General features: G+C 29.3%; 3 protein-coding genes across 7 annotated transcripts; 2 read left to right on the top strand and 1 right to left on the bottom strand.

Moving 5' to 3' along the window:
• Positions 1 to 3284: 3284 nt before the first annotated feature.
• Positions 3285 to 17744, bottom strand: LOC127279931 (nuclear protein localization protein 4 homolog). The gene is made up of 13 exons (XM_051302594.1): positions 17596 to 17744; positions 17211 to 17291; positions 16661 to 16862; positions 16410 to 16569; positions 16184 to 16321; positions 15762 to 16065; positions 15464 to 15601; positions 14426 to 14573; positions 12758 to 12918; positions 4903 to 5054; positions 4642 to 4780; positions 4103 to 4416; positions 3285 to 3789 (listed from the first exon to the last, which is right to left on the bottom strand). Exons 1-13 carry the CDS (start codon positions 17614 to 17616, stop codon positions 3777 to 3779), a joined length of 1971 nt encoding a protein of 656 aa, XP_051158551.1. The 5' UTR covers positions 17617 to 17744; the 3' UTR covers positions 3285 to 3776.
• LOC127279981 (uncharacterized) lies at positions 5746 to 11952 on the top strand. The gene is made up of 4 exons (XM_051302649.1): positions 5746 to 6336; positions 7270 to 7587; positions 8151 to 8300; positions 8417 to 11952. The coding sequence occupies exons 2-4, from the start codon at positions 7270 to 7272 to the stop codon at positions 9743 to 9745; spliced, it is 1797 nt and encodes a 598-aa protein (XP_051158606.1). The 5' UTR covers positions 5746 to 6336; the 3' UTR covers positions 9746 to 11952.
• Positions 17639 to 27936, top strand: LOC127279949 (uncharacterized). Of its 5 annotated transcripts, none has more exons than XM_051302628.1 (12): positions 17639 to 17766; positions 20100 to 20202; positions 23095 to 23186; positions 24754 to 24863; positions 25050 to 25172; positions 25250 to 25402; positions 25461 to 25639; positions 25730 to 26044; positions 26128 to 26318; positions 26400 to 26588; positions 27348 to 27404; positions 27595 to 27936. In XM_051302628.1, the coding sequence occupies exons 1-12, from the start codon at positions 17764 to 17766 to the stop codon at positions 27826 to 27828; spliced, it is 1749 nt and encodes a 582-aa protein (XP_051158585.1). In that variant the 5' UTR covers positions 17639 to 17763; the 3' UTR covers positions 27829 to 27936. The 5 variants fall into 5 exon arrangements, with proteins under 5 accessions (XP_051158585.1, XP_051158565.1, XP_051158578.1 ...); XM_051302608.1 differs by lacking the exon at positions 17639 to 17766 and adding an exon at positions 17835 to 17973; XM_051302637.1 differs by lacking the exon at positions 17639 to 17766 and adding an exon at positions 18849 to 19026.
• The last annotated feature ends 53 nt before the right edge of the window (positions 27937 to 27989 follow it).

Raw genomic sequence — 27989 nt, 5'->3', positions numbered from 1 at the left:
TTCGATTAAAGCTACCACGGATTGTCAATTATGTTATCGATTCTACATAAGTACCAACGATTGAAAATTCAATCTACCATCGATTGAAGCTAATATTATTTTAGTTGTACAGTGAATTTACGATACATATAATTATATTTAAATGAAATTATTTATAAATATATAAAATTTATAAACAAATTCTTAAATTTATATACTCATCATCTATGTATATTGTTTGCGCTGAAAGATGAAAGAATACCCTCTCTTTTTCACTGTAATGGAAGTCGGTTTAAATAGAAACCAGTCAAGATGAAATTCATTAGTTTCTGGAATCAATCGCGAATGAAAAGAAGTGATAGCGTCATGCTTTGCCTAGAAATGTAAATGTGACAATTTTTTGTAAACAAAATTATTTGTTTAATAAATAATTGTAAAATAATAATTTTCCAATATTATATTTTCAATTATTTATTTATCAAAACTCGAAAATATAAAATCAAATTTATTATTTTTCAAAACAAATTCTTAATTGATAACACAATTTTCAAAATTTTTTATAAATTTTGATTAATTTTAAAGATTTATAAAAATTCTTGTCACATTTGTATTTTTTTAGCTCTGTACATTTTTATATAGACTATTATTCTGTATTATTATAACCGTTTTTTTATGTACGTGATACTTCAAAAAAAGGTATAGAAAAAATTTTTTTTCCCTTTTTCATTACTCTGTGAAAAAAAAATTTGATTTTACGCAAAAAGTGAATAATTGTGTATGAAATTTTAGTGCTACCGGAAAGTGTCAGAATAATATAGGATATAAAATTTTCCTCCAGCTATAGAAACGAAAAGCGTGAAAAATTCAAATCAAATTTTTTGATTAAATAATTAATTAAAACAAAAATCTTGACATTTTTTTACAATAATTATTTTTTCGCTCATAAAAAAGTGAATATTTTTGTTCTATGACATGCTTCATAAATTTTGGTTATTCAATAGATCATTGATTAAGACGGTTGCACCTATACAAATTATAGATAATGGCAATAAGTAATAATTGGTAACAGTAACTTTCTTATGGGACATACTCGATGAAGCAAAACAAATTATCACGAGAATTGAAAAATAAACAATTGGACCATTAAATCTGAAATATCGTTAATGAAATTAAATTTTACAATTTAATTAATTAATTAAATAATTTTAATTTACAAAATTATTTTTCTAATACTTTGTTGCTTTTATTAAATGTTACTTTTTTTACAAAAGTAACAATTTTATTAATTTGAAATTACAGGAATATGAAGTTTCGATTGACGTTGCTTATTATTAGTTTACAAACAACGTCACTTTCTTGGATTTTATTAATAATTACGGGATTAATAGACAATTGCATATTCGCCGAGAACACCGTTTATCCAAATGAAGACATTAATTACATTATGGAAAATTCATCGGAAATTACTAAATCGGTTCCAAATTCATCAACGGAAAATACACCAAATTTAGAGAGAAGAGCTCGAATATTACATAATTTAGAGTACCCTTTAAAAAAGGTATAAATTTTTTTTACTAATTGAAATTATTTTATTTTAATTTTAAATTAAGTTTAAAATTAAATTTTAAAAAAGGATAATCGGTATATTTTTCAGGAAACACCTCAAAAATTGTCAAATAATAGCGATTCAAAAAATCGACCATTCGAAAATGAAGTATCAATGCGAGAAAATTTAGATAAAAAATCAAGCCCGCAAAGTTTATCGAAAATTTACAATAAATCTGTAACTCAAGGTAAACGAGAGACTCATGAGACTGCAAGAAAAACAACTGCTGATGCAAATCAGTATGATGTTCAAGATTATAAGGATTATAAGGGTAAGCAATTTTTAATCAACTGATAATTAATTATTACCTCCTAATCTTTTAAAACTATCTCGATAAAAAATAAAAATTTGATTTCCAGATTATTATCAACAACAACAACAACAGTATCAGCAACAGCAACAATATCAGCAACAATCGCCAAACGATTATGCCGATGGTTACAGTACAATACCCTCGAATGCTTATATTGACGAATACAAAGATGCGAAAGATTACACGGAGGAACAAGATGCGCAACATTGGCGCAATTCTTATTATCCAACATCCACCGGTGGTCCAGCATCGTATGGTTGCTCTTGTTATAGAAATGTAGCAACTGCCACATCACAAATCGCAAGCAATAGACAGGCTTGCGATAATTTGGGTGCAACATTTTTACAAACACTTTTATTGCTACTTGGCAATCTTTGGCAATTAATTCAAATAACGGCAACAAGTGCCATTCCCTTTGTGATACCAATTCTTGCACTAAAATTAATTCTTGTACCTATTAAAATATTCAAATTCCTTCAATTAATTAAATTCATGTGCAAGCTCTTCATTATTTTACCATTTATAATACGCGTCATTTATCCCGCAATATCGGAAGGATTTTTCGTTAATTTATTCTTTTCCAAGGATCATCATCCTGATCATGAATATGATCATTCGGAGAGCCGTGAGGAGAGCAATGGTACTGGAAGTTGGCACAGTGATCTTAAACGTTATATTCAACATTATAGTAGTTTTGCCGATGATGCACTTCTTCGCTCATGTCCCAGTAAAGTGGCTTGTGAATTGGGTGCTTTTCTATCAACTTCCGCAACTGTATTGCCGGAAAAATTATCCAAATATCTCATGGATAGAGTCGAGGAAGCTGAAGAGGCTGACAAAATAATTAAAACGGATAATTCCCTGGAATCTGAGAAAGATAATGCAATTAGAGCTTTTATTATTTCATTGGGAAGAAAGTGGTCATTGGAACAATGTGTCGTTTTTACTTGTAGTATCGTGCTCTGAAATTTCTTCAAATTTTTGTAAATATTTATTTCTATTCAAACCACTATCAAAAGACAAACACTTTTTAAATAAAATTTTTTTTTCTTAAAATTGCTCTAAATATAATTTTTACTTCCCAAAAAAAGATTAATACCATTTTAAAGCTCAAAAGAGCTTTTACAACCATTAATTACATTTTATATTTAGAGAACTTTTAGTCAAATGAATTCTATTTGAAAAATTCGCTTCACGCGAAAGTCTTTTGCTAGTGCAAGGGTGAATGTTACATATAAAAAAAAGTAATATCAATAAATAAAAACAAAAAAGATTTTAAATAAAGTAATACGGAAAAGCCTCTCTACACTTGGTAATTTGTTGCGAAAAAGAAAAATTATATAAGTACTCAAAACTTTTGATTGAAATTGACTTTTTCAATAGGAATCAATGAAAATGTCTTAATTTTTTTATTTGTTAACTACATAGATTGTGTAATAAGTATACACTTCATTACTAAAAAGTCATTATTAATATATAATATATATATATATAATATGAACGAGAAAATCATTCTAAAAGTTTGGTACCAACAAAATAGATCTAATTTCCCCACACACAATTAATCAGTGCTACACTTGAATATTACACCTACACATGTTGTTTCAAGCTCAAATATCAATATTTTTCATAATATGACAATCTGATATTTTTCTTTTAAAAAGTTTATCATTCCTGTATCACAGTTAAAACTTTTTTGTTTACTTATTTTTTTTCTTACAAATTGCAATTTTTTTTTTTATAAATGTACGGGGATACTTCCCTTAGTTAGGAAACTGTACTATCAGTCAATGATTATTTAACGCGTTTTTGATCCTGGCATCATTCGCTTATTCGATTTTTTCACATTCCAAGTTTCCATTTATTTTCAAAAGAAAATTACATCGCCATCCTGAAACATATATTATAAAAATACCTTTTTTATTTTTCATTCATACAATTAAATCTTTAAATACGAAAAAGACGACACTTTGATAAAGTTAAAGACATTTTAATAATTCCATTTCCTGAGTGCGAAGGAATAAAACATTTGCTCTACTCTATTTTTATTTAGAACGGACGTAATTTCTTATTTAAGTTTGAGCGTGAATAAAGTATAAATACACTCTTTACGTAAAATTCTATACTGATTACGATATAAAAGTAATTGTGTAAATAAATTATATTTATTGTAAAGTTGAAGGAAAGAGAAAACAAGAAATTACCTTGGTAAACTGCACATTTCACACGAGGACAATTCGCCAGGATTTAAGAAAGTACAGTGCGGACATGTCCATAATGGTTGTTCTGGAGGTGGATTAACTGGACCTGGTCCAACGCCAATTCCAATTCCTCCAATTCCTGAGGAAGACGACGAGTGGGTTGTATTACCAAAAGTCACTCCAGGTGATGAATGAGAAGAGGCCGCAGTGGCAGATATCAATTGTTCAACTGTCGCCCAATGTTCAGAATGAGCCCATTTTGTGGCTTTTTGTCTATCATTTGTGCGAATTGCCTCCAAGAGAGGTGCCATGTGATCCTGTTTAAAAAAAAAAAATTCTGATTAACCTAATAAATAATTGATAATTGAGAAAATTATAAGCTTCATGTAAAATAATTTCAAAAGAAGAAATTTTCATTAAAAAAGATAGAAAATTAAAATAGTTTTTTTTATATAGAATAAATAAAATTATTCCAAAACGAAAATAATTTTTGAATAAAAGTTCCCACGGAATTTTGCAAATTGATTAAAATATTTATTTACCTTCAGTGGTAGCATATCCATCGTTGTAATAAACAGAAGTAAATGAAAATCAGATACTGCTTCAAGAAACTGATCAGGATTGAATTGTTGCATGTATGTACATAAAGAATCAAATTCTTGTACTTGACCGTCCACCAGCCTAAAAAAATTGATGTAATTTAATAATTAAGTAATAATAAAAATAATAATAAATAGGTAATAATAATTAATAATATAAGAATAAAAATTTAACTATTAAACAGAATATATAGTTTTAATTACCTGTTTTCTACAGGGAACGGAGTGATAGTGTCACTAGCATAGAAAGTAAATTGAGGTGTCAAAGGAGTTGATGCTGGAACATCGACTAATAAATATTCCACTGGCAGTGGTCTTGCTAATCTCAAAACTTCATTTCCATACGAATCTTTTTCCTGAAATGATAAAATTCAATAATTAGAATATATCATCAGTTTTTGTTGCTTTATATATAATATTTAAAAGTTTAATCTAGCCAATTTAAAAAACAAAAAATTATATTAAAAGTAATACAAATTGTTTTTTTAATTTACTCAATATATAAAAACAAAAAAAAATATTCTTTTTACCAAAAAACAAAAGTAAAATAATTTTTTTATTTTCTTAAAATTATGTCAACAGTACAATATTTTATGTGACAATTGTTTACTTCAAATATATGTAGTTTAGTGTATTTTTTATATTTGAAGCTTCAAATATAAATTATTATATTGTACATATAATAAAATAAATAAATTATATTGAAAAAAGAATTTTCTATTGAAAAAGTAGTTTAAAAATATATTTCCCTTTTCTTTTTAAATGTCATTTTTTTGTTTTAGAAATTTTTTAAAATTCCTTATTTCGCTTGTTAATAAAAAGAAAAACTCAATTTACCAAAGAAAACATTTATCAATGAAATTGTCATGTAAAATGTTTAAAATGACTTTTTATTTTTTTTCCCGGCAATAATAATTGTAATTTTCACAGGAAATGGAAACGTTTGATGACAGTGAAGTCAAATATTGCGCGCGCATAGTCAATAAGTAAGTGCTGCCGCCATGCATGAAAGCGGTCAACCATGAAAGCAGCGACTACCACGAACCAGTGTCAAAGAGAGACAAGATTATAGAAGAATACAAACGAGAAAATGAGACAGACTGAATAGTTTTTGACGTTGGAGGAGGATGAAAAGTGGCAGGCGCATTACATACCCAGTGAAAGAGGAGTGAGGAGAAAGAGGGTGGAAAGAGGAAAGAGCAACAGCGTATAGCCGAGTAGCGCGCGCCTTGTTGGTGTGTGTGTTGGTCGGTTGGTCCCTCGCCGCCATGCTAGTGGTTAGTTTAGTGAACCAAACATCATGATGTGGCAAAACGTTTGCACGAGTTAAGGTTGGAGTAACGCCGCGTTACCGGCGAGCCGTCGTTATGTTATTCGTAATTCACGTTCGATAAGCGTAAACACGCTCGTGTTAATAGTACAAAAGTTAAGTAGCCGCGACGACGCAACGACACAGTCCACATCCGCGAGAATCCGCGATTCCCGCGATCGGAGCAGCGCCAAAGTCACACAAGCTTAAATCCTAATGTGAAGTCACGCGAATGTGAACGTTTCGTAAACATCCTGACGAAGACGTTCCACACAGCTAGACGGGTCTCTTTCATTGCAACGCGTCAACAAAACTACAAGAATAGAACGGTATGGCAGACAATTTTTATGATCACTCACTCAACATATAGACGTTCTATTAAAGAGAGAGACAGAGAACGAAGGGTCAAGTACATGTTTGAGTGAATGAATAGAGCATGATGGCAAGTGCGAGAAGCAATTTCCCGCGAGACTCAATTCTCGTTTTGAAACAAAAAAAAAATCAAATTCTATTTGTCATTATCAATGATAATTAATTGTCGCCTCATATTGACACGATTCATGTTTTATACAAGTTTTAAGTCCAATGGGACATTTCGTCGCATGGCTGCCAGATAAGCCGTTGCTCTGGTCATCATTTTATCAGCATTAACACAGACCTACGGAATACGCACAGTGCTGTACGAAGCGACTTCACAAATACGCTTCATTACGCATTTCTACTTTCGTCCCCCCTCTTCCCCCTATCCATTCTCCTTCCTGACCTTCTGTCCTCGTCACTTATTCTTTACCTACGGCTTTTCTGTCCCAGACACCCAGCCCCCTTTGCCCATCTGAGTTTTGGCGGGATTTCAGGCGCATGCGCCAACATGATCAAAATATCTTTTTTTTTTATTTGTTGTCGAGACTTGGTTGCATAATTACTGATGCCGGTGGATGAGATGAGGAGGGTGTACACCGACTTTAGAGATAAAGATCGCGCCAGCTCAAAGTCATCGAGTGCGCTTTCCTATGAGAGATGCCGGAAGGACGAGTCCATCCGGATTCCAGGCTTGTTCACCAAAAGCGCATTTAACGAATGATGCTCTCATTAAAAAAAATTATTTATAAAAAATTATTAAATAATTAAATTGAAAATTTTTAAACAAAAATTGTTAAATTTCCTTAAATAAATTAATTTAATTTAGAGAAATTTAATTTCCAAAATTTTGGAATTTTTTTCGTCATTTAATTTTCAATAATTTAATGATTTTTTCATTTCAGATGCTGGATCCAAGTGTTTTAACGGATTTGGAGGAGTTGACACTATGCAGTTATTGCAAACAGAAGTACAACGATTCAGAGCAATGTCCAAAGTTTTTAAGCTGCAAGCATTTCTTCTGTTTGCGATGCATAGAAAACAATTTCATAAAAGGTCGTGAATTATTTTGTGCTCATTGTTGGAAGAGAACAGAATTGGGCGATCAAGGACCCGATGCCTTGCCAACGCATTCTGCACTTCTTGCGTTAGCAAATAATTTTTCACACCTCAAGATAACATCGAACAACACGTCCGTAAAGCCCATTGAGAAGGAGAGAAAGGTATCACAATATTATAAACGCAGGAATTGCAAATTAATCTAAGTTAGGTCCTTTTTTAAAAAAACGAAAAGAAGATTCATCTCAATTTTCTAAAAATCATATATATTTTGTCCTTTTTTCACTAAAGAAAAATATGGACATTTATTTTAAAACTGTATTGTGAACCCTGAAAAAAAATTGATAAACTCGCGACTTGCAAACTTTTGCTCGACATTTGCACAACTATTGTAGTTGACGGATCGTTGACTATAAATACAAGTGTTAATTTTTAAATCAAACTTTTAAAGCTGTTATATGTAAAGTAAAGAAAGTATATGGCATAAGTGTGAAGCCTTACTACAAAAAGGTTCTCAAAGTAATAGGATTATGTTGTAAAGGTCATATATATACCTTTATTCGACCCAATGCAAAGTGATTTCAAAAATTAACTTTCAAATTCCTTAAAAAAAATCAATTAAATTGTTTTTAAAATTCTTTTACTTTCCCGATTATTGTGTAACAATTTTTTATTTTATTTTTAAATTTTCAATACAGAAGAAGTCATAACATATTGATCATTTCAGAGTGAGAATTGTCACACGCATGGCATGCCACTAGCGTTATGGTGTGGAACGTGTTATACGTCCCTCTGTCGAGCTTGTGCAACACCACAGGAACACCCTGGTCACCAGATTAAATCACAGACTGATGCCAAAGATCAACTCATAGCCGATGTAAATCGATTTTTTAAAAATTTTAAACTCCCCCCCCCCCAAAAAAAAAAAAGTAAAAATAAATTTTAGTTTAATATTTTCCGAAAAAATGAAAAATAACGTAAAATTCTCAACAGGTTCAGGTGGAATTAGTTGCAATGGGAAAATTGTCATCGGAGATACAAAGACTGGCAATGCAACAGCGAGAATTTTTAATAAAAGTATTGGAGGCTTGTGTAACATTAAAAACGCACGTGGAAACCGATTTGCAAAATGGTTGGAGTCATTTCCCTGAGATCACTGATGCACGCGAAACATTGGGCAAGGCAAAGGCGAGCTTGCAAATGATTGACAATCCAAATGATGTTTACAGTTTACATTCTCAACTTATTGTTGAGAAACAGAGGTTACAATCAAAATATCAAGAGATGATATTGCAATGTCAATTGGATGATTTGATTGGTAATTCCGGTGTGATTTTTGATTTTGCATTATTGAAACAAGCATTGGCTGGCATTCATTCGGGCGAAACAGTGATACCTCAAACACATGGAAATGGTGGTCGATTAGCGGCTTCACAAAATCCTATTTTGTTTCTTGCTAATTATTGTATGTCACAATTGTATTCGAGGCACATTGTCAGCAAGCAACAACACTTGCAAAATGGATCAATTGACTATCATTCGAATATGATGGCATCACAAGTACCGACAGGTTCGGTACACGTTCATCAGGGACCTCCTCCACAACAGCAGCAACAGCAACAACAACAGCAGCAACAACAACTTCTCATTCCACCAGGTTCACCGTCCGTAAAATCGGTCTCGTCAGCACCTCAAAATGCAATGATCCATCCCCAACAACAATCAACATTCATATCCGATGCGGGTTCTAGTAGCGGTCCTTTAGTAACTGTCCATTCTCCTCAACAACCGTCCAGCAATATTAATCTTCGCGGGCCCTCTAATCCCTATCCAATGTATTATTTCAATATTGAAGTAAATGGATCACCGCATGGTCGTATTGTCATTGAGGTGAGACCTGATGCAGCGCCAAAAATGGCGAAAAATTTCAGTGTACTTGCCACTGGTGAAATTGGTGTTGGCTACAAGGGTTGCTCGATATTTCAATGTTGGGAGGGTGAATCCGTGATAACCGGTGATTTTGAATTAAATAATGGTCGCGGCGGTAGAAGTATATTTGAAGATGGTTATTTTATGCCTGATGATACGAAATTTCCATCGGTACGTGGTGCAGTCGGTATGAGACGAACGCAAAAGCGTCACGACAATCTTGGTATGGTTGGTTCACAATTTCGTATAATATTGCAGGAAATGCGTGGTTTTACTGCAATATTCGGTCATGTTGTCGAAGGCCTCGAATTGGTTGAAAAAATATCAACATTTGGTGATCAAACCGGTAAACCCACGAAAACAATATTGATCACCAAATGCGGTAAATTGTAACGATTGGATGAGGCGCGAGTCCGACGAGGAGTCGCCACGATATCCATCGTCTTTGTGTTTTCCAGTGATTTTAAAGAGAAAAAGTTGCGTCGTTACTATCAATGGGGTTGGGTGGGTGGTTTTCATATAGTTTGAGTCGGGGGTGCAATGAAATATATAGTAAATTAGGGGGGAGGGGAAACGATTAGGCAAATTTGTTGACAAATATATAATCGGCACTACTTTTTGGGCGAGGGAGAAATCGAGAGAAAGAAAGAAAAAAAATAGCTATGTTCGCCGCTATTTTCTTGATCGTCAAAGTCATACTCAAAAACTAAACTCGAGTCACGTTTTTTGTCGGAAGTATATGTATACTCTCTTTGGAAATATATGTATGTATGTGTGTGTGTATGGAAAAAACGCGGCGAACATGCCTAGAGAAGAATGTTTTAGAGCCGTAGGGGAAAATTTGTAGAAATAAATCGCTAGTTCGCGCAATCGCTCCCGAAGTACCTTTACACGGTGCTTCAGTACGTTAAAGAAAAAAATCACACAACTTTAAATTACTCTAAACTATAGAAGAAGAAAAAAGTGTTAAATCTATTTTTAAACGTGGACATATAGAGGAAATAATGAAAAAAAAGAAGAAAACTGCATATTTTGCTATTGATCGGGAATTTACGCGATTCAATATCTATTTATAACAAATAAATATAAAAAAATAAAAAAAAACGATAATCGGCGCGTACGTACCTCAGATCGATTCTTCATATCGATACGACTCCTAGCTATATGGTACTTGTTTCAGAAACATTTTCTGAACGTTTATTTTCGCTATCGGCGTATTGTCTAGTTTTAAATGCATCGTGCACCGCAACGATAACGGTGTCTCAAATGCATAAACTTTAGGTCGTTGTTAGATACGTGTAAAACGGGGGAATAAGTAAAATAGACGGGGCGATCGTACACATAAATATAAATAAATAAATATATATATATATATATATATAAATAACAAATATACAAAAAAAATATATATATTAAAAGAAGCATATATATTTTTAGACGGGGACTTGTGTGTTTTTTGGCTCAAGTGCATGACTTGACAAAGTAAAAAAGATGAAGAGAAAAAGAGTAAATAAAGAAAAACGACTTGGTCGAATAGATTCAGTGAAGCGGTACCATTTCGTTTCTTTTTTTTATTTCCCTTTTTTTTAATGGCCGATCGTTACATCCTTCCAAAGAAGAAAGAGAAAGGAAGAAGATAGTCTGCGTAGCGATTCCAAAATACCTCCTTTTTTGACGTAGACTTTAAAAAAGAACTCTACTTCCCTTTCTGCTTTCCATCGACTAGCGGATTTTGTCGTTGAATAAATATATGTTTAAGATTGGATCTCATTGTCAGTACACGAATGTATGCAAGGCCTAAAATACCGCATAGAACGAACGTTTCGTAGCTTCTGAACGCGAAAAACGAATGACATGAGCGGATAATGTATGATGCAGAAAAAAATATTTAACGAATCATTCCTTTATAATGTATATCGAAATATGTACTACGACTATGTAATGCGTTAATAATATTACTTGTGTAAATTGTCGTGAAACAAAAACAAAAAAAAAATGAAAATCCCAACGTAACGAATGTATTATACTATTAAAAAAATGTACACATACATATAAATTGCGAAAGCGAGTCGCGGAATCTCGCAACGTGTAAAACGTAAAGACACCTATATTATACATATTATATAGATATGCACGTCCTCGTCGTCGAGATTGCCTTTTTCGAAGAAAAACCTCATTCGATGTTGAACTTGAAAGTTTTAACGCTGTTAATTATCTATTAATGAGTATGTAAACGCGCGAAAAACGCATGACGAATCGAAAAAAAAAAATGCGGCTAGAAAATGCAAGACTCGGAAAAGGTGGACGAGCTCGATTAAAAAAAAATCTCGTTCCGGTCGTCGTAACGACAAAACTTGTACAATATTTCGAGCCTCGACGTGAAAAAACAAAAAACAAACAAAAAAATAAATAAAAATCTATTATATATATATATACGAATACGCTCATCTTACCGAAACGAGCAGCCCACCTGTACATATATTTTTATTGAACGTGAGGAATCAGCGACGCATAAAATTTGATAAAAGAACCGATCTCGAGTATTTATCGGTTCTCGATCACTTTTCCTCGTGTTCAAGAAAAAAAATAAGCGATCATTACACTCTTTTTAATTCTTGTTTTTAATATTTTTCTTTTCATTAGATTTTTTAATTTAAGGCACAATATTAAAAAAAAAAACAAAAAAAATCGAATTTGTTCCTTTGAAGTTTACAAAAATGATAATTTACACAGCACGATTGTTTTTAGACCTTGTCCAAAACTGATCAATTATTTTTATCGCTTGACTAGATAATTAATTCGTTACCGAACTCGATGTACTTTTTAAATATTTAACTTTGAGTTATAAATTTTTATCCCCTTCAAAAAAAAACAGTCTTTCTTTATACTTTCCTCACGTCTTCACACTTGTTGTTTGCTTTTTCAAAGATTTTTACTCTAAGGTAATTGGACGAGTGAAATTATTAAAAACTAAATTGAAAAAACTATTATTTTTCTATAACGACAATATTATAATACAAAAAGAATGAGAATGTAATATTTTTAAAAGAAACAAAAATTAAAATTCTAAAGAATTATTTTGAAAATATTCTATATATTAATTTTAAACTATGGGTCCAAGTAATAAAAAAGCTATTATTAAAATAATTTAAAAAATTCCGGATCTTTTCAAACTTAATTTTTTCAACATTCTTTAGCTTAATTCTATCCAATTACCTTAATTTGTACACATTATACACGAATATATTATGAACGTTCTATTTTTGTGACAAACGACACGTAATGTTTTTTTTCTTTTAAAGAATTTAAGAAAAATTTTGTTTTTAAAAAAATAAATTTAAAAATCACAAACGCGTACGTTTGTCAACTGTGATAAATGCGGTTTAAAAAGCGTCGCACACTTACCTTATAATAAACGTCAGGAACATATTGTTTATCCGAGGATTCAATCACATAGCCAAGCTCGGGTGCATCTTTTGTAGGCACCAAACAACCATCGCGTACCAGCGCCATACATTGGTTTGAAACTTGGTAACCCTCCATGTGAACCTGATTTTTATTATCTCCTGAAAAATGAAAAAAAGAAACAAAATTAAATAAAAAAAACACTTATAATTATAATGTTTACGATTCGCAAATTCACATTTTCCAATCACACACAAATCTTCCATTTTCCGTAGACTGGAATTAAAGCTATGTCGCAGAGTTGAGACGATTTAGAATGTAAGATCATTGTTATACGTTTAAGGAAAATTTGATGTATGCAATTGCAGAAAAAAAGCGTACATAATATAGTACTCACGAAAACGAAAAAAAAATGTGAGCTCGAATAAAGCAAAGAATAGAAAATATTCAAAGGTTATTAGTTTTTGTAAAAGTGCACTCAATATCATTCTTTTATTTAAAAAAAAAAAAAATACAATAGTCGTTAGAATTTTAGAATGTCGACCCAAGGCTATTGAAAATTCTAGAATTTTCTTTTCACTTTATTTTTATTTGATCAATAGTTCTAAAAATGCAAAAAAAAAATTGAGTTTAAGAATTTTTATTTATGTTATATTCAGTAAAAAATTTTTAATTATCTTAATTCTTTTATATTCGAATTAAACTTTGAGAAAATAAATATTTAATGTTGAGTTAAACAAAAAAAATCATAGTTACTTATCTTTTTTGAAGTTTTGTTAAAATAAAAAACTTTGAACAAAATATACTAGAATTTTCAAACTACGAATAAAGAAAGCGAATGTTTGTCAGAAATATTATAAGAATTGTCGTTCTCATCATTTCCCTTATCAAATGATGCAGATTCTTATAATTTTCTTTATTAAATGATACATATCTATTTAAATAAAAATTTTGTTTTCTTTATAAAAAAATGTATCATTCTAAGTTTCATTTTAAAAAGATATACGACATTCTTTATTAATTTCTAAATTGTAATTATTTATGAAAGGATAATTTTCTTGCAATTTATTTCTTCTTGATTAGAACAGTTGAATTATAAAATAAAAATAAAGGCCTTTAATCGAAAATAGAAAAAATGAAAAGAACTTTTCATCCGAAAATGAAAAATAAAATATTTAATGTCAAGATTCAAGTATTCTTAAGTCTTAAGAATGGGCCCAAATTAAAACACAAACTATCGTTAGCATTAATGTTATCACTTACGTTACAATATTCTCTTCCCAATCTATTATTTTTGTTAATATTATAATTAATTAATAAAATTTTGCATTAAAACTTTGGAAATTATAAAATGTTTGAATAATTTGGTAAAAATATAAAATAAATGGTAATTGTGAGAAAATTTTACAATAACAATTTATTGCTATTGCAGGTAAGTTAATAATTATGAGAATAAATTGTTCAGAGGTGCCAATATTTTTCTCTCACATTATTTCGAATCCAAAATTTTGAATATCATTAGAAGTATAAATCGAATAGAATGAGAAGGGAATATTATCAAACAAAAGAGAAAGAATAAATTGAAAAATATAAAGAAAAAAGAAAGAAAACTTAATATTAAAAAAAACAAATTTTTGGTTTTCAATATAAACAGAAATGTAGACTTACCAGTAACGCAAACTGTAACAAATTTCGAGCCAAAGTTACCACTAGCTGAAAACCGACATGGATTAGGATGTTGATTTTGAAAGTAGCCAGCCATAATGCATTCTTGCGCAGACAAAAAGTGACTTTCTATGTTTCTCACATGCTTTACCTGGAAATATAAGAAACGAGAAAAAAATCGTAAATATATATTATATGTGGATATATAGAAATTATTTTTTCCAATACGACGAAATATCTTTTAACTGTCAGTTCATAAGTCTCTAAATAGAATGATCTATAGAGAAAGTGGTAAAATTTTATCGTTAATATTCAAGAAATAGAAGAAAATCCAATCGAATTGGTTGAAAAATAATAAAGATAGTTCAAGAAATTGTTACAAAAAATTCATTAAAAAATTACATTTTAATAAGTAATTCAATTTTAAGAAATTGGATTAAATTAAAACAGTTTTGAAAAAAAAACTCAAAGTTATACGTGAGTATTCTTGAACAGCACTTTACCACTTTCTCTTGAAAAAAAACTCGATTGCCAACGTCGTAAATGGAAGACAATTGTTATGGCCACCTCTTAGCTTTATAAAATTGTAAATTTTAAATGGCACCAACGAGTGTGCAATACAACAATAAATATGTATATGCAACAATAATGTTGTACCGACCTATATTGTATTAAGAACAAAAAAAAAAGAAATAAATAATTTATGGGTGTGCATTTTTCTTGAGAGATAAAGCGCAAAAGCTATGTACATGAAACTTGGAAAAATTATCACGACTTCGCAAACCGTTCGATATTTTGTAATATCGGCCACGAAACAATATTGTATGAGTGCATTTAATTTTTGTGTAAAGAATATCCGATAAAAATGAGAATTCTGATTTCAAAAAGAAAAAAAAAAGAATTACTCGTGCATGACCATGTAATTATTGTTGTAAATCTATGAGCAAAATTACAGATGGGATTGGTTAGCAAAATCTCTCGTTTTAATTGTCTTATTATTATTATTTATTAATTAAAATTTTATTTATCACTTATACTTACAGTTCCCTTTTTGACATCATCAGCGATTAAATCAGTAAATATCCAACCGACTCTTCGAAGATTTAACGAGTGAGCTAGCTCATTCACTAATGATTCTTTTCCATCTGGCAGAAGCACTACATTATCTCGAGAACTTTCCTGAATTTTGGGAAAATATTTTATTTTTGTTAATAATTAATATTTATCCAGGTAAAATTATTTATAATTAATTTTGTCATAATTTTTGAATAATTAAAAACCAAGTTTAGGTTCTAATTTAAATTTTATTTAATTATTTAGAAAAAAAGTGACAGTTTACCTGTGGAGGTTCGTAGATAGCGGATACAACTGCTCTGATACCTAAAGGAACATCTGTGTGAATTTCGTACCTTCCGTAAAGGTACCCAACACGTTGATGTCCTGTGCTACGCCAATAATTCAAGAAACGTTCAACTAAACTTGCATTTTCAAACATGACATTATCCACGTGTCTATATTGTTGTCGATTCAATGTGATTGCATTTGGTTGACATTTACTACAAAATCCTCGAGGCCATGGTGGATGATCCTTGCAACCCGATTTAATACGACAACTTATGTCTTCAAGTTGCACAAATTTTCCTCTAAAAAATTACGGTAATTATTTAAAATGACCTTTTTAATTTTATTTTCAAATTCAAAAAGGGTGAGTTTTAATGACAAGAATTTTATAAAAATTTCTTTTGTAAAATAAAAATATACCTGTCAACTCCAGCAGTCAATTTTCTCAGATACGCATGAAACGAAAGATGTTTAACATTTTGCTCTTTGAGATATACTTCATCGAATGGTTCAAGAGACGAACAATGTACACAGCAAGCATTCAATCCATGTCGACAGCTGAAACAATAAATTCTTAAGTTAGCCAAAATTTTTATTAAAAAAAATAACGAATTCCTTTTGATGGAAAATTTTTTATAGTACTAACAATTTCTCATCCCGTTTTCTCTGTATCTTTCCATCCAATTTCCACAATTGCAAATCGACTTCGTCCTCAACAACATTTGTAGACGAACGTGAAGAATTTATCACAGGTTGAACCTGAGAAGTACGACTTGTACTCGGAGTTACGTCCATTTGACTCATTTCTGTTGACAATGAGTATTTTTTCAGTGAATCGTTAGATTAAAAAAAACATTTTTTTTAAATTTTGTAAATAATAATTCATTTTAAACATACCTGTTATATTATTAGAGGAACTACTAGTTGATGGACCATCCCATGGTACCCTTCCATTAACTGACGCAAAATAAAGCATATCTCCATGAGATAAACCCACATCCGAAACACTTTTACTACGTGAAGATATAATTTCATCTTTATAATTTCGTTGTTTGTATAGACCAAATCCAAAACTATTGAGATCAAAGGCATCGTATATCTAAAAAAAATAAACAATTTACTAAAAATTAATTCCCAGTTACTTAAAAATGTCATTAAAAAAATTGTAGATTCAACCAAAAAAATAAATAAAAATTTCTATTTGTTTGTGAATAACTTTACGAATCTCTATTAATACATATAAAATAATTTCTCCATGAGAAAAAGATTGTAGAAGAAAGTTTAAATTACAGACATCAAAGAACAAAGGAAATGTTCCTGTAAGTATGAGATTAAAACATTTAAAATTATTTCTTGCAAAAAAATAAATGTTAATACACTAGATTCTTCAATGATTTGACAAATTTGATATTAAAAAAAAAAACAAAGTATTTTGTAAAATATAAACCTTTTCAAAAAGAGATGATACTGTGTCAGCAGCATTCACTTGAATTCGTTTCGTTCCCTCTGGTGATTGTACACGTAGAGTCTGTAAAAAAAGCATACATACATACATGTTTTCTTATAAGAAAATAAGAAAATTTATTTTTTATTTAGAAAAAATATTGAGAAGTCACGATGTCAAAACAAAGCGTACGTATAGTAATTTTTGCAAGCATCGTTTCTACAGCAACCATGCTTGTACGCAAACCGACGCTTTCTATAAAAACAATATTTGATCGACAATCTTTACAAAAAGAATAATCTAAAAATCAAAAAGAGTATTTTGACTTGACAAACGTGATGTTTGATGATAATTTAGAATTATAGAAATAACAATTTGTTTAACTTACAATTTGCTTGGTTTTTGACATTTTGCCGGTGTTCGTGGAGCATCAGCTGTTCAAGTTGTTCTTCTCTTGCCCTGTTATAAACTGTAATGTCACAAAAGTCCCTAGACGAGCGCGTGAAAATTGTCGAGTCAACTTGTCAGAAAACCTAACCTCTACGTTTTACGAAAAATGGTAAGTAGCAATCAAATTTTCATCAATATTCCATTAATTTTTTACGTATTCACTACCTTTATATGAACTGTCAACTTTTCTTGTAAGCAAAAACTATTAATTCGTAAATTTTTATTAAAAATCGATTATGAAATGTTCCCTTCGCTTACACACAAGTCCTTGACAAACTCGAAGGAACAACTGGCAAATAACGCTCATAGAACAAAGGTAACAAAGTGAATAACTACAATGCACCCAAATGAATCATTGTTGATCATATCCTTAAAATTTTACTACCTGAGTTCACTTAAATAATAACTTATTCAATGAAATCCTAATGTTATTTCAAATTTTAGAAAATAGTGTCAGGTAATTGAACCCCTTACTCCGGCAATCGGTCATACAACCCTACACGCATGATTCAGTATTTTCCGGCTTGGATCAAGTATTTATTGGCATTGCATTAAAAAGATTTTATTTTAATTTTTTAAATTCTAATTCATTTAACACATTACATTAAATATTTTTACGTTTATTTTTTATTTGATTAGTATTTTTAATTCTTTCCCATTAAATTTGTTTTCATAATAGTTTAAAATTGTAAAAGAAGCTAATTTCAATTTATTTAATTTTTAAAATATAATTAATTTTGAAAATACAAGAAATTTTATTGTCTGTTTGGTAATTATAATTGTTTAATTTATTCTTTTTAGCTTGCCTTTTAGAAACTTAAATATTTACTTCATTTTTTTACATTTTGAAATTGAAGATTATTAAATTTAAATTATTTAAATTAATTATTATAAAAATTAATTTCAGATGTATACTTAAATTGATTAATTGTTTAAATCAATTCATTGTTTTATTTATTAATTTATAATTTTTGTTTTATTTAATTAAAATTGTTCAATACATAAAAAAACATTTTTCGTTTATTTCTTTTTTTTATAATTTTTCTTTCCATATGAAATAAATTTTTTTTGTACAATTCTTACCTTTGCAACCATTTCTTCTTGCCAAGAACGATCACCACGCCATTTCTCTGTTTTGAAGTCTCTTCTTCTTGTAAGAAATTTTGTGATCAGTTGCATTTGCCAGTGGCCATCTAGCGAAGCACACAGCATCGCAAACGTGTACCATTCGTGAGAACACAAGTTTTAACTTAATTTAATTTAATTAAAAATTTAATTATTTAAATTTTACTCGATTGCCTTTTTTTGTAAACTTTTTTGCCCGCTGATAAAATCATTGTGAGTTAAAGATAAGGAGGGAAACAAATAGGTACGTACTACTTCCGGTATCTTCACATCATTCAAACTGCAAATCAAATCCATTACTTCCGGATGACGCGAAAACTTCACACACCTCTTCAAGAAAAATATATCTCTTTCATATTCCTTCCTGGTTTAAATTCCTCCACTCTTCATCTTAATGACGTGATCTGAAAATTATTTTAAAACTATTTTTTATTTTGAAGAAATAACTGCGAAAGAAGTAATTTATTTAATTAAAATTTTCTAATACAATCAGAATTTTATTTTCAGTTTTAATAATCAATTAATTGGTATTTAATTATCAAATTATTTAATTATTTAAAATTAATTTAATTTTTTAATTATTATTATCAATTATGATTCATAATGTACCAATCACTATTTAATTTTTATTAATTACATTATTTTATTTTTGTATTTAATTATTATTTTACATTTATTGTAATATGTAAGTTTTAAGTGATTCAGACAATATTCTGTAAATATCCTTATGCTGAAGAGACTGGCAAGTTTCCACATTAGAATTTAGTTTAGAATATGGGCTAATTGCTAATTATACGTTTCTCATAATTTTTTTTTCTCGTCAACTTTAATTATTTCAATTAAACATCAATAATTAAGTATTAATTAACGCTGGTTTTTAAAAATGATTTAAAATGAAAAAAGAAATCTTTATTCAAAATTTTAGCACTTTTTTATATTTTTGATGAAAAGAAGAAACTTTCTTTCCTCTTTTCTGAAAAAAGGAACATTTTGTTAATTCAATTTTTTTTTAAATTTGAAAATATTTAATTAAAATGTATCAAATATGTACAATTTTGATTTTCTTTCTTTTGATAATCAAAAATGTTTATTCTTGACAATATTGTTTTTTGGAATAATTGTTTGCGCAATCCTATCATGTTTTCGTGGGCGTACAAATTTACGCGGCATTTCTCTCTGGAGTTCAGCCAATTAATATTTTGTTGAAAGAAAAAAATTCAGACATTTATTTAATTTATTACTTATTTAAATTTTTTTGTAAAAAAAATCTTTTTTTTATTTTTTAATTATTCTTATTTATTGCTCCTTTTTTTGTAGGCGGAAAATATGGATGATTTGGACGAAATGGGAACAACAGTGGAACTTTATGTTTACGATTTAACAAAAGGAGCTGCAGCACTCATGTCTCAACTTTTAATAGGTAAACTGTACAAAGAGACAAGAAAATAATTTTTTATTTTTAAAAATAGAAATTTTAATAATCAAATTTTTAATAATATTTCTCAAATTTAGGAAATAATTGAAAAAAAAGTATTTAAATATTATTTAAAAATTTTTTTAGTAAAAAATGTTGCTTTTGATATAGGAGTAACGTTTTACATTAATTTTACGCCCTTTGATTTTGCTGAATCATTTTTTCACATATATAAAAAGTACTTAAATGTACTTTTACTATTCGACGACATTTCATGATACTGCCAAAATGATTAAAGCTCAAATGTAGAAGAATATTGTTGCCAAATTCTGAGACAATTTTAGTTACTCTTTGTCTATAAACAATTATTTAATTATAATTACGAGTCATTGTGTATTACACGTACGGTTTCAATGACTCACTGATGATATTCTCTTTGAATAATTAAATGATTATCGCATCATCCTTAGAATTCATAAATGAAACAAGTAATAATCTTCGGAAATACTTTAAAATCTTTTTCTCATTTTTACTTCATTTATATTTGATTAAATGTTTTTTTTAACAATAATAATGAAAAAAACCATTTACTTAAAAAATTTTCCCTTAAAGGATTAATTAATGAAATTAAATTCAATAAAATAAAATAAAATTAAAAAAATAATTTTCATTCAGTCAAATATTTTTCTGGTTTTGGAATGATACTTTTGTCCCATTGATATCAATGATGTATATGTTCTATCGTTAACAAGCGGAACGAAGGTGCAAATTCCGATATTTACGCGACAGTTGGTCTAATTTATATACTCTTGGCATTTGCGAATATCACGGAAGCGATGAAAATTGCATTGCGCAAAACTAGGGTAGAATGTACATTGTGCACGCTTCATCCAAGGTTCGTTCGCCACAAATGTTATTTTAGAAAAGCCAATTTATTTCCCATGATTACATCCACACCCTCTCTTTCAACAAAAATTGACAATTTAACTTTTTCTTCTCCGAATCAAACAATATTTCATGAATTCTATTTTAATCAATTTTTAATAGTCTTCTATAAAAAGACTCTTTTTCAAGAACATTTTTTTTTCTTTTCTTAAAAAAAAAGAAAACCTTTTAATAATTTAAGTATTAAATAAAAATTATTTTTACCCAATTGTAAAGAAAATCTTAAATATTAGAATATTAATAGGTATAATAATATGTATTTTGTTTTATTAAAATTATTTTTTTTTATAGGTTGAAATTGCTGTCTGTTTTTATTTCAAAATTCTTCGGCTATTTTTATCGTAAAAAAGTAAACTTACATATATAGAGACAGATTGAGAAATGACTTTTTGTCGGTAGGCGACACATGAAGATTTTAGAGTGAATTTTTATTTCAAAAATAGAGCCTATTTTACGAAAATTTCTAATAGAGAACATTCGGCATACAAAAGGGAGGTTCGTGACCCCCTGCTCTCAGCCAAAGAAGATAAATATATCTGTATGATAGTCTCTATCTGTCTCTCTCTTTCTCTCTGGAAGTGAGAGTACCAAAATGACGAAAGTTATTTCTCGCGAGACGAAAGTCAACGAGCCCAGGAGAACTGTAGCAATAAAAACGTAGCATACATGAATCCACTTGGATTCGCTATTTCCGCGATGAAAAGTGGGTCGAAAACTATATCATCAGCGAAAAATCACACCTCGTGGATATTAATTAATAATATGAAAAGAAACTCATCAAAATACCCAAAACGAATAGATTTTATTTTGTCTACATAATGCGGGCAAGAATCCAAAATTCAATACGTTTGAAAATTGTTCACAACGTCAACATTTCTGGACAAAGAAAGAAAAAGAAAATTTCAAAGAAAAAGAACTTTTTGATAAAAAAAATCTCCCGAAACTGAATTATTTCACTCTCAGTGATCAGAATTTAAATTTTATTTTTTTTACAAAACAGAAATTAAAAAATTTATTTTTAATTCTATGATAGTTATATCATTTTACTAATTTTTTATTTTACGAATCAATTTATTCGTCTGATGAGATATAATTGTTGTGACAGTTTTGACATTCTAACATATCAAATTTGTAATATACATAAGTACTTTGGATTATATTTGCAAGCTCTTGGCGCGTTTAGTAAAACATTACCACCTGGACGCTATCCCAATTGGATAATAATTTTTCTTTTAAATATGATAATAAAAATATTTTTTTAAATTTTATAAAAATATGAAAAATGAACAATAGAATTGAAAAATTAACTATACTTCTTAATAATGCACATAGCTTTGAAAATAACCGCATGATTTTGAAATATGAACTCGATACACTAGTTTCAATCTAGGTTGAAGTTGAACGATTCATGAGAATACAACGAATTTTGAAGCTAAACTTACTGATGGTATTATGTAATTATGAGAACATATGTGATGAATTACATCTTAATTTATAACGGGACTTAAATTTGGAATCCTATTTTATTCATTTACAAGAAAAGTGGGTTAGACATTTGTTGCATGTGTAGTCCTAGAAAACTAGTTTTGTAAATTAGTAAGGTCATCATGTTGACAATAATACAGCAAAATGAACAAAATAATTGTAGAATTTAGAAATAACTTTTGGTACAATTGTACCAAATAATTTTAAATTGCTTTTTACTTATTAAATACAATTTAAAATCAATGAATTAATAATTATTGATTAAATTCAATTATTTATTAGAATCTTTTTAAAAATGTTTTTCAAATATTTTTTCGTTTTTATTAAATTATTTTTTTCCAAAAATATTTTGATTTTTAATAATTACTGAGAGTTTTTTTTTTAATTTTATTTATTTTTTTATCTAATTGCATATTTACAAAAAAAATGGTTACTTATTTGAAAATTAATTAAATTTATTTGTTGCAGGTCAACATATAGATGGAATTTGGCACACAGCAATAGTTGCATATGGTCGGGAATATTTTTTTGGACCTAGTGGAATACAAAGTGTTAGACCCGTAAGTAAAATTTATATTTTGAATAATATAAATAATTTTCTAACTTTTTATTTTAGGATTCTTTATTTGAAAGGAATTCTATTATCGACAACAAATATTTTCTACTGTAGAAAGGAATTTATTTAGGATCAGTTGAAATTTCTTTTTACTAATGGGAGGAATTTTATTTTGCTTATTTTATTATCGAAAAGAATTCTCCTGATATCGAGACAAATTTGTCTAAAATTAAGGGGATATTGTTTTTAATATTAAAGAAATTTTTTTCCCATTGAAGAAAAATTATACGGAGAAATTTAATTCTTTTCATTTTATTATCACTATGTCTTGAAGAAGAAATTGAAATTAATCTATCGGTAAATGAATATTAAAAATAAAATAAAAATATTCCAAAATGAAATAAATAGTCTGAAAAGAAGTTCCTACATTGAGGAATCTAGTCATCATCAGTTCTCTGGCTATACGATACTCCGAAGCATAGTGGGTACTAAATTTGGTTTGGAGGATTACTAAAAATAAAACTACTCCGTTTCTAGCTACTCTCACGACTCTCTTTTCTATCTCATATACTTTCCTGACATATAGACTTCTCCCTGAAGGCGAAAGCTGCTGCCGGTAAGTTCAACATTGCGTGGTATAATCACGAATTGTGTTTCTTCATCTCTTCTTCTATCCTGACCCCGGGGGTGTCCGCGGCCGCTCTCCACCACTACACAACATTTTCACCGCCTACCGGAAATCGCGACTTTCCAAGACCTCCACCATCGTTTCTGGTGCATGTCTACTATTATCACAAACAGCACTATTACCAACTGGCAATGTTATTCAAATGTGACGTCACACATCATAACAAGAAAATTCCATCCAAAAGTGCAAATAGTGTTTTTTGAATTTTTTCTTTATTTCTTCAAAAAATATTGTGCAAATTTTCACGACATAATGCTTTGAAATTTTTAATTGTGATGAACAGTGATCAAATTTTGTGATATAGAAACAAGTTACTCGGGTACGATTCTTATTTTTTTGCTTCTATTTCTGAATTTTTTTTTTATTTACACTAAAAGTTTAATTTTTTACACAATCATTGATAAAAAAAAAGTGAAGTGATAAATAGCAATTAATATAAACTAATTTTTTATTTTATTAGAAATTAATTATTATTTGTCCCATATTAGATTAGAAATATTATTATTATTAGTTAATTAAAGTATTTGTTAAGGAAATTTAATTTTTGAGATGGAAAAAAATCTTTATTCTAGTATTTCAAGATTAATATCCATTTTATTTTCTTCATTTCTCTCAGTTTCATGTATAATTTATTCTCGGTTTCACACTAGGAAAACTATAGCGTTTCACGAGAACTTTCAGAAGGCTCTAATTTTAGATTTTACGCTGAAGTAAAATACTTCACATCGCATTAGTGACAACGGATCCATTAAATTTGTCTCATCTTTTTTTTCTGAATACAAGTGACGCGTGTTCGAATTTTTTAACAAAAATTTATATTATTTAATTGTAAGTGTAAATTATACTTAGGTGTCTAATTTTGTGTTAAATTTATGTTTTTTAGGGTGGTACGGAACTTGAAGATCCACAAAAAGTCGAAAAAGTTGGTGAAACATATCTTCCGTATTCTGTATTTCTGGAATATATCAACGGTTTAGGAACGTCAAATTTTGCGTAAGTGAAATAATTTTTATAAATTCGTTAAAAATTAGATACTAATAAATGTATTAAATAAATATAATGTATTAAAAATGATTTTACTTTTTTCTGCGTGGGATGCTATAAAAAGTAGAATCAAGGTATGATAAATTGTTTATTAGACTGATGATTCAAAATGTTATTTTTGTGCTTCTTTTGCAGACCAGGCACTTATCATATATTTAAACATAACTGTAATTCTTTCACGGACGAGGTGAGCAATTTTTTGGTGGGCACTGGCATTCCGAAGTATATTTTGGATCTTCCAGAAGCCATCTTACAAACGTAAGTAATAAAAAAAAATGTTTAAAAATATTGAATAGAATAGAAACGTGAAATTAAAAATTTTTTTTACTTTTAAGACCCATTGGACAAACTTTGGGACCCTTAATAGGCGCTTTGAGCAGTGGTGCAAGTGCTGGTTTTACAGTTGGTCAAAGATTCGTTGAACCGAGATTTCAAAGAGAGCCTTCTCCAGAGTATCAACTTTTAAATACGGCTATCGAAGAAGCCAGGTTTGTTTTTAATTTATTAATTTTAAAATTAAAATTTTATGAGTTTTATTTACTTTAGATTAAACTCAATTGCCTTGGAAGAAAAGAGGAACGTAATAAACGAGAAGCTTGCAAAAAAGGAGCGAAAGAAGAAAAAGAAGAAGAAGGAAAAGAAGGAAAAAGGAAGCAGAGAAAGTGGTAGTGAAAGCAACAGTACAGGACCAAGCAACTGTTGCACAAGCATGGCAGATAGTGAGGGTAAATTTTATCTTTTTTTAAATTGCTAATGTAACAGTTTTTAATCCTTTTCAGAATTTTTTAATTAATTAATAAATTAAAAAATTTCAGCAAGTGCAATGAGTGAGGTACAACCTCGAAATGGAAATATGGATTGTGTAATGGGAGCAGAAATGCTCCCGTCAGATCGTGTTCTTCAAATGGAGGAGGAAGAAAAACGCGAACAAGAAGAAGTGAAAAAACATCGTGAACCACCAATTGTCTTTAAAGATCTCATAAATGTTGAAGAAGAATTTGAATTATTAGAGAAAATTCTCGATGGAAAATTGAATGACAATGAGAAAACAAATCTTAAAGAGTTACATCAATATGTAATGGAAAATGAAGGCTCTTGGGCGTTGGGTGATAATTTTCTCAATTTTGTTGGTTAGTATATTTTTCACTCAAAACTAATAACCAAACAATAAAGACTATAATAAAATAAAATTAATTAATATTGTTTTTTATAGGTCGAATTCTTTATGACAAATCATTGGAAACTGCAGCGAGAACTAAACTTCTCAATATTTTGTCTGTTGCTGCTTTAAAGGATGATGTGATTTTACTTTTGCATCAGGACCGAAGAGAGCACACTATTATGAATTATGCATTTGATATTGATCGTCATCCAGCGGAAGAGCAATTACCACTTGCACAATTTGTTAGTATTTTTGAATTTATTTATTATAATTTTGTTAATATTTTTAAATATATTGAAAAATTGCTTAAAATAAACTTTCAGTTAGCAAACATGTTTGAAAATCTGAGCAGTTCGGAATGGCTTCTTTATATATCTGAATGGCAGCACCAGAATCAAAATATCAGCAACATCAGGGTAACAACGAAAGTAGCAGTGCATTCGTTACTCTCAGAGTCTCTGGAAATGCAAGCAAGGGGAACGGCAATTATTCACAATTTAGCCTGCAAGGAGGTAAAAACTGTGGTCTGTATCCCTATAAAATTAACAGCTATGTCATTTTTTTATATCGCCTGCTTACGTGAATAACGATTTATGGCCTATATACTTTATAAATTTCGGATAACTCTTTAGATAAGAAAGTCTCCAGAGTTTTTTTTTTTTAAGAAGTGCTGCCTTATTTTCATTGATTAAACCAGCTTTCACTTGAAATCTTACACTGACAACACTATCAGGCATGATTTAGACTGCTTTCGGTGGCAATTGTTTTCAACAATCATTCAGTCAATATATACACAGTGATTTTTCAATTTTTTTTTAAAGAGTAAATATTAGCTCTGTCATATCCGTCTTTCGAGGGGCTTTTATTTCACTTTTTAGTCGTGATCTTGTTCGTAATGCATTTATTTATTTAATTTTAATATAAAAAAATATTTTGCTTCCTATACTCGAATGTTATAAAAATTAATCAAATTTAATTCCAAAAATTAGTTAGATTAAATTAATTAATTAGATATTCTCTAAAAATAAAGAGCTTTATTTTGAAGTAAATATATCTATAATTTGTATAATATTCTTTAAAAATATTTGAATTTAAAAAAAATAATAACTAAAAAAAGTGTACGTATTGTACATATTAATTATTTATTTATTATAATGACTGAAGGATTTATAACATTTAAGAAATTATAAAACTACTGTGTCAGTTTGTAAATGAAAATCACACGAGTAGTGAGCGAATACTTTTTCAGGGATTCGGTACTATTTTTTCAGAAAATGCACAAAAACAAAACACTCCGGCAACTTTTACCAAAAGGCAGCATTTCGAAGGTATTTATAAAAAAAAAAAAATCGTAAATACGTTTTAAAAAAGACATTTGCGGGGTAAGTCGTTATTCAATCGCCAATTCTCTGGTGAAAAAAACGTCCTTCTTTTGCTATTCGCATGTTTTTGTCATAGAGTGAAAATTTATGCCATTTGAAACATAATAAAAAAATTATAATAAAACATAATCATTAGGTATTTGATGACGTTGCCGTCGAGTTAACAATGGCTCTTCTTCAATTTTTCAATGGCAATCCAAACGAGGAGCAACTTTATGCCTGCATGAAGGCACTCTCTCGTTTTACGCAAATTAGCGGTCAGGAAGTGCCACAACTGATACAAATGATTGGTCCAGAACCAAATAAATTTCGTGGTGCCTCACAAAGGGTGGATCTATTGATTGATCAAATCAATAAAAAATTACGTTAAATCGAATACACCAAAGAAGATCCGAATTGTTTTTATTTAAAACATAATTTTTTTTATAAGTATTTATTAACAATTGTAATTATTTTTTAATAATATTCGTTATTTTTATTTAGCATTTTTTTCAGAATTTCGGTAAACAAAGTCGATACCGAATAGTCTTG

The sequence above is a fragment of the Leptopilina boulardi genome, unplaced genomic scaffold (genome assembly GCF_019393585.1).
Source record: "Leptopilina boulardi isolate dan_hultmark-lab unplaced genomic scaffold, ZJU_Lbou_2.1 LbouV2_112, whole genome shotgun sequence".
Classification (NCBI taxonomy): Eukaryota; Metazoa; Arthropoda; class Insecta; order Hymenoptera; family Figitidae; genus Leptopilina; species Leptopilina boulardi.
The sequence above is the reverse complement of the archived record's forward strand: the minus strand, read 5'-3'. Positions and strand labels throughout refer to the sequence as shown.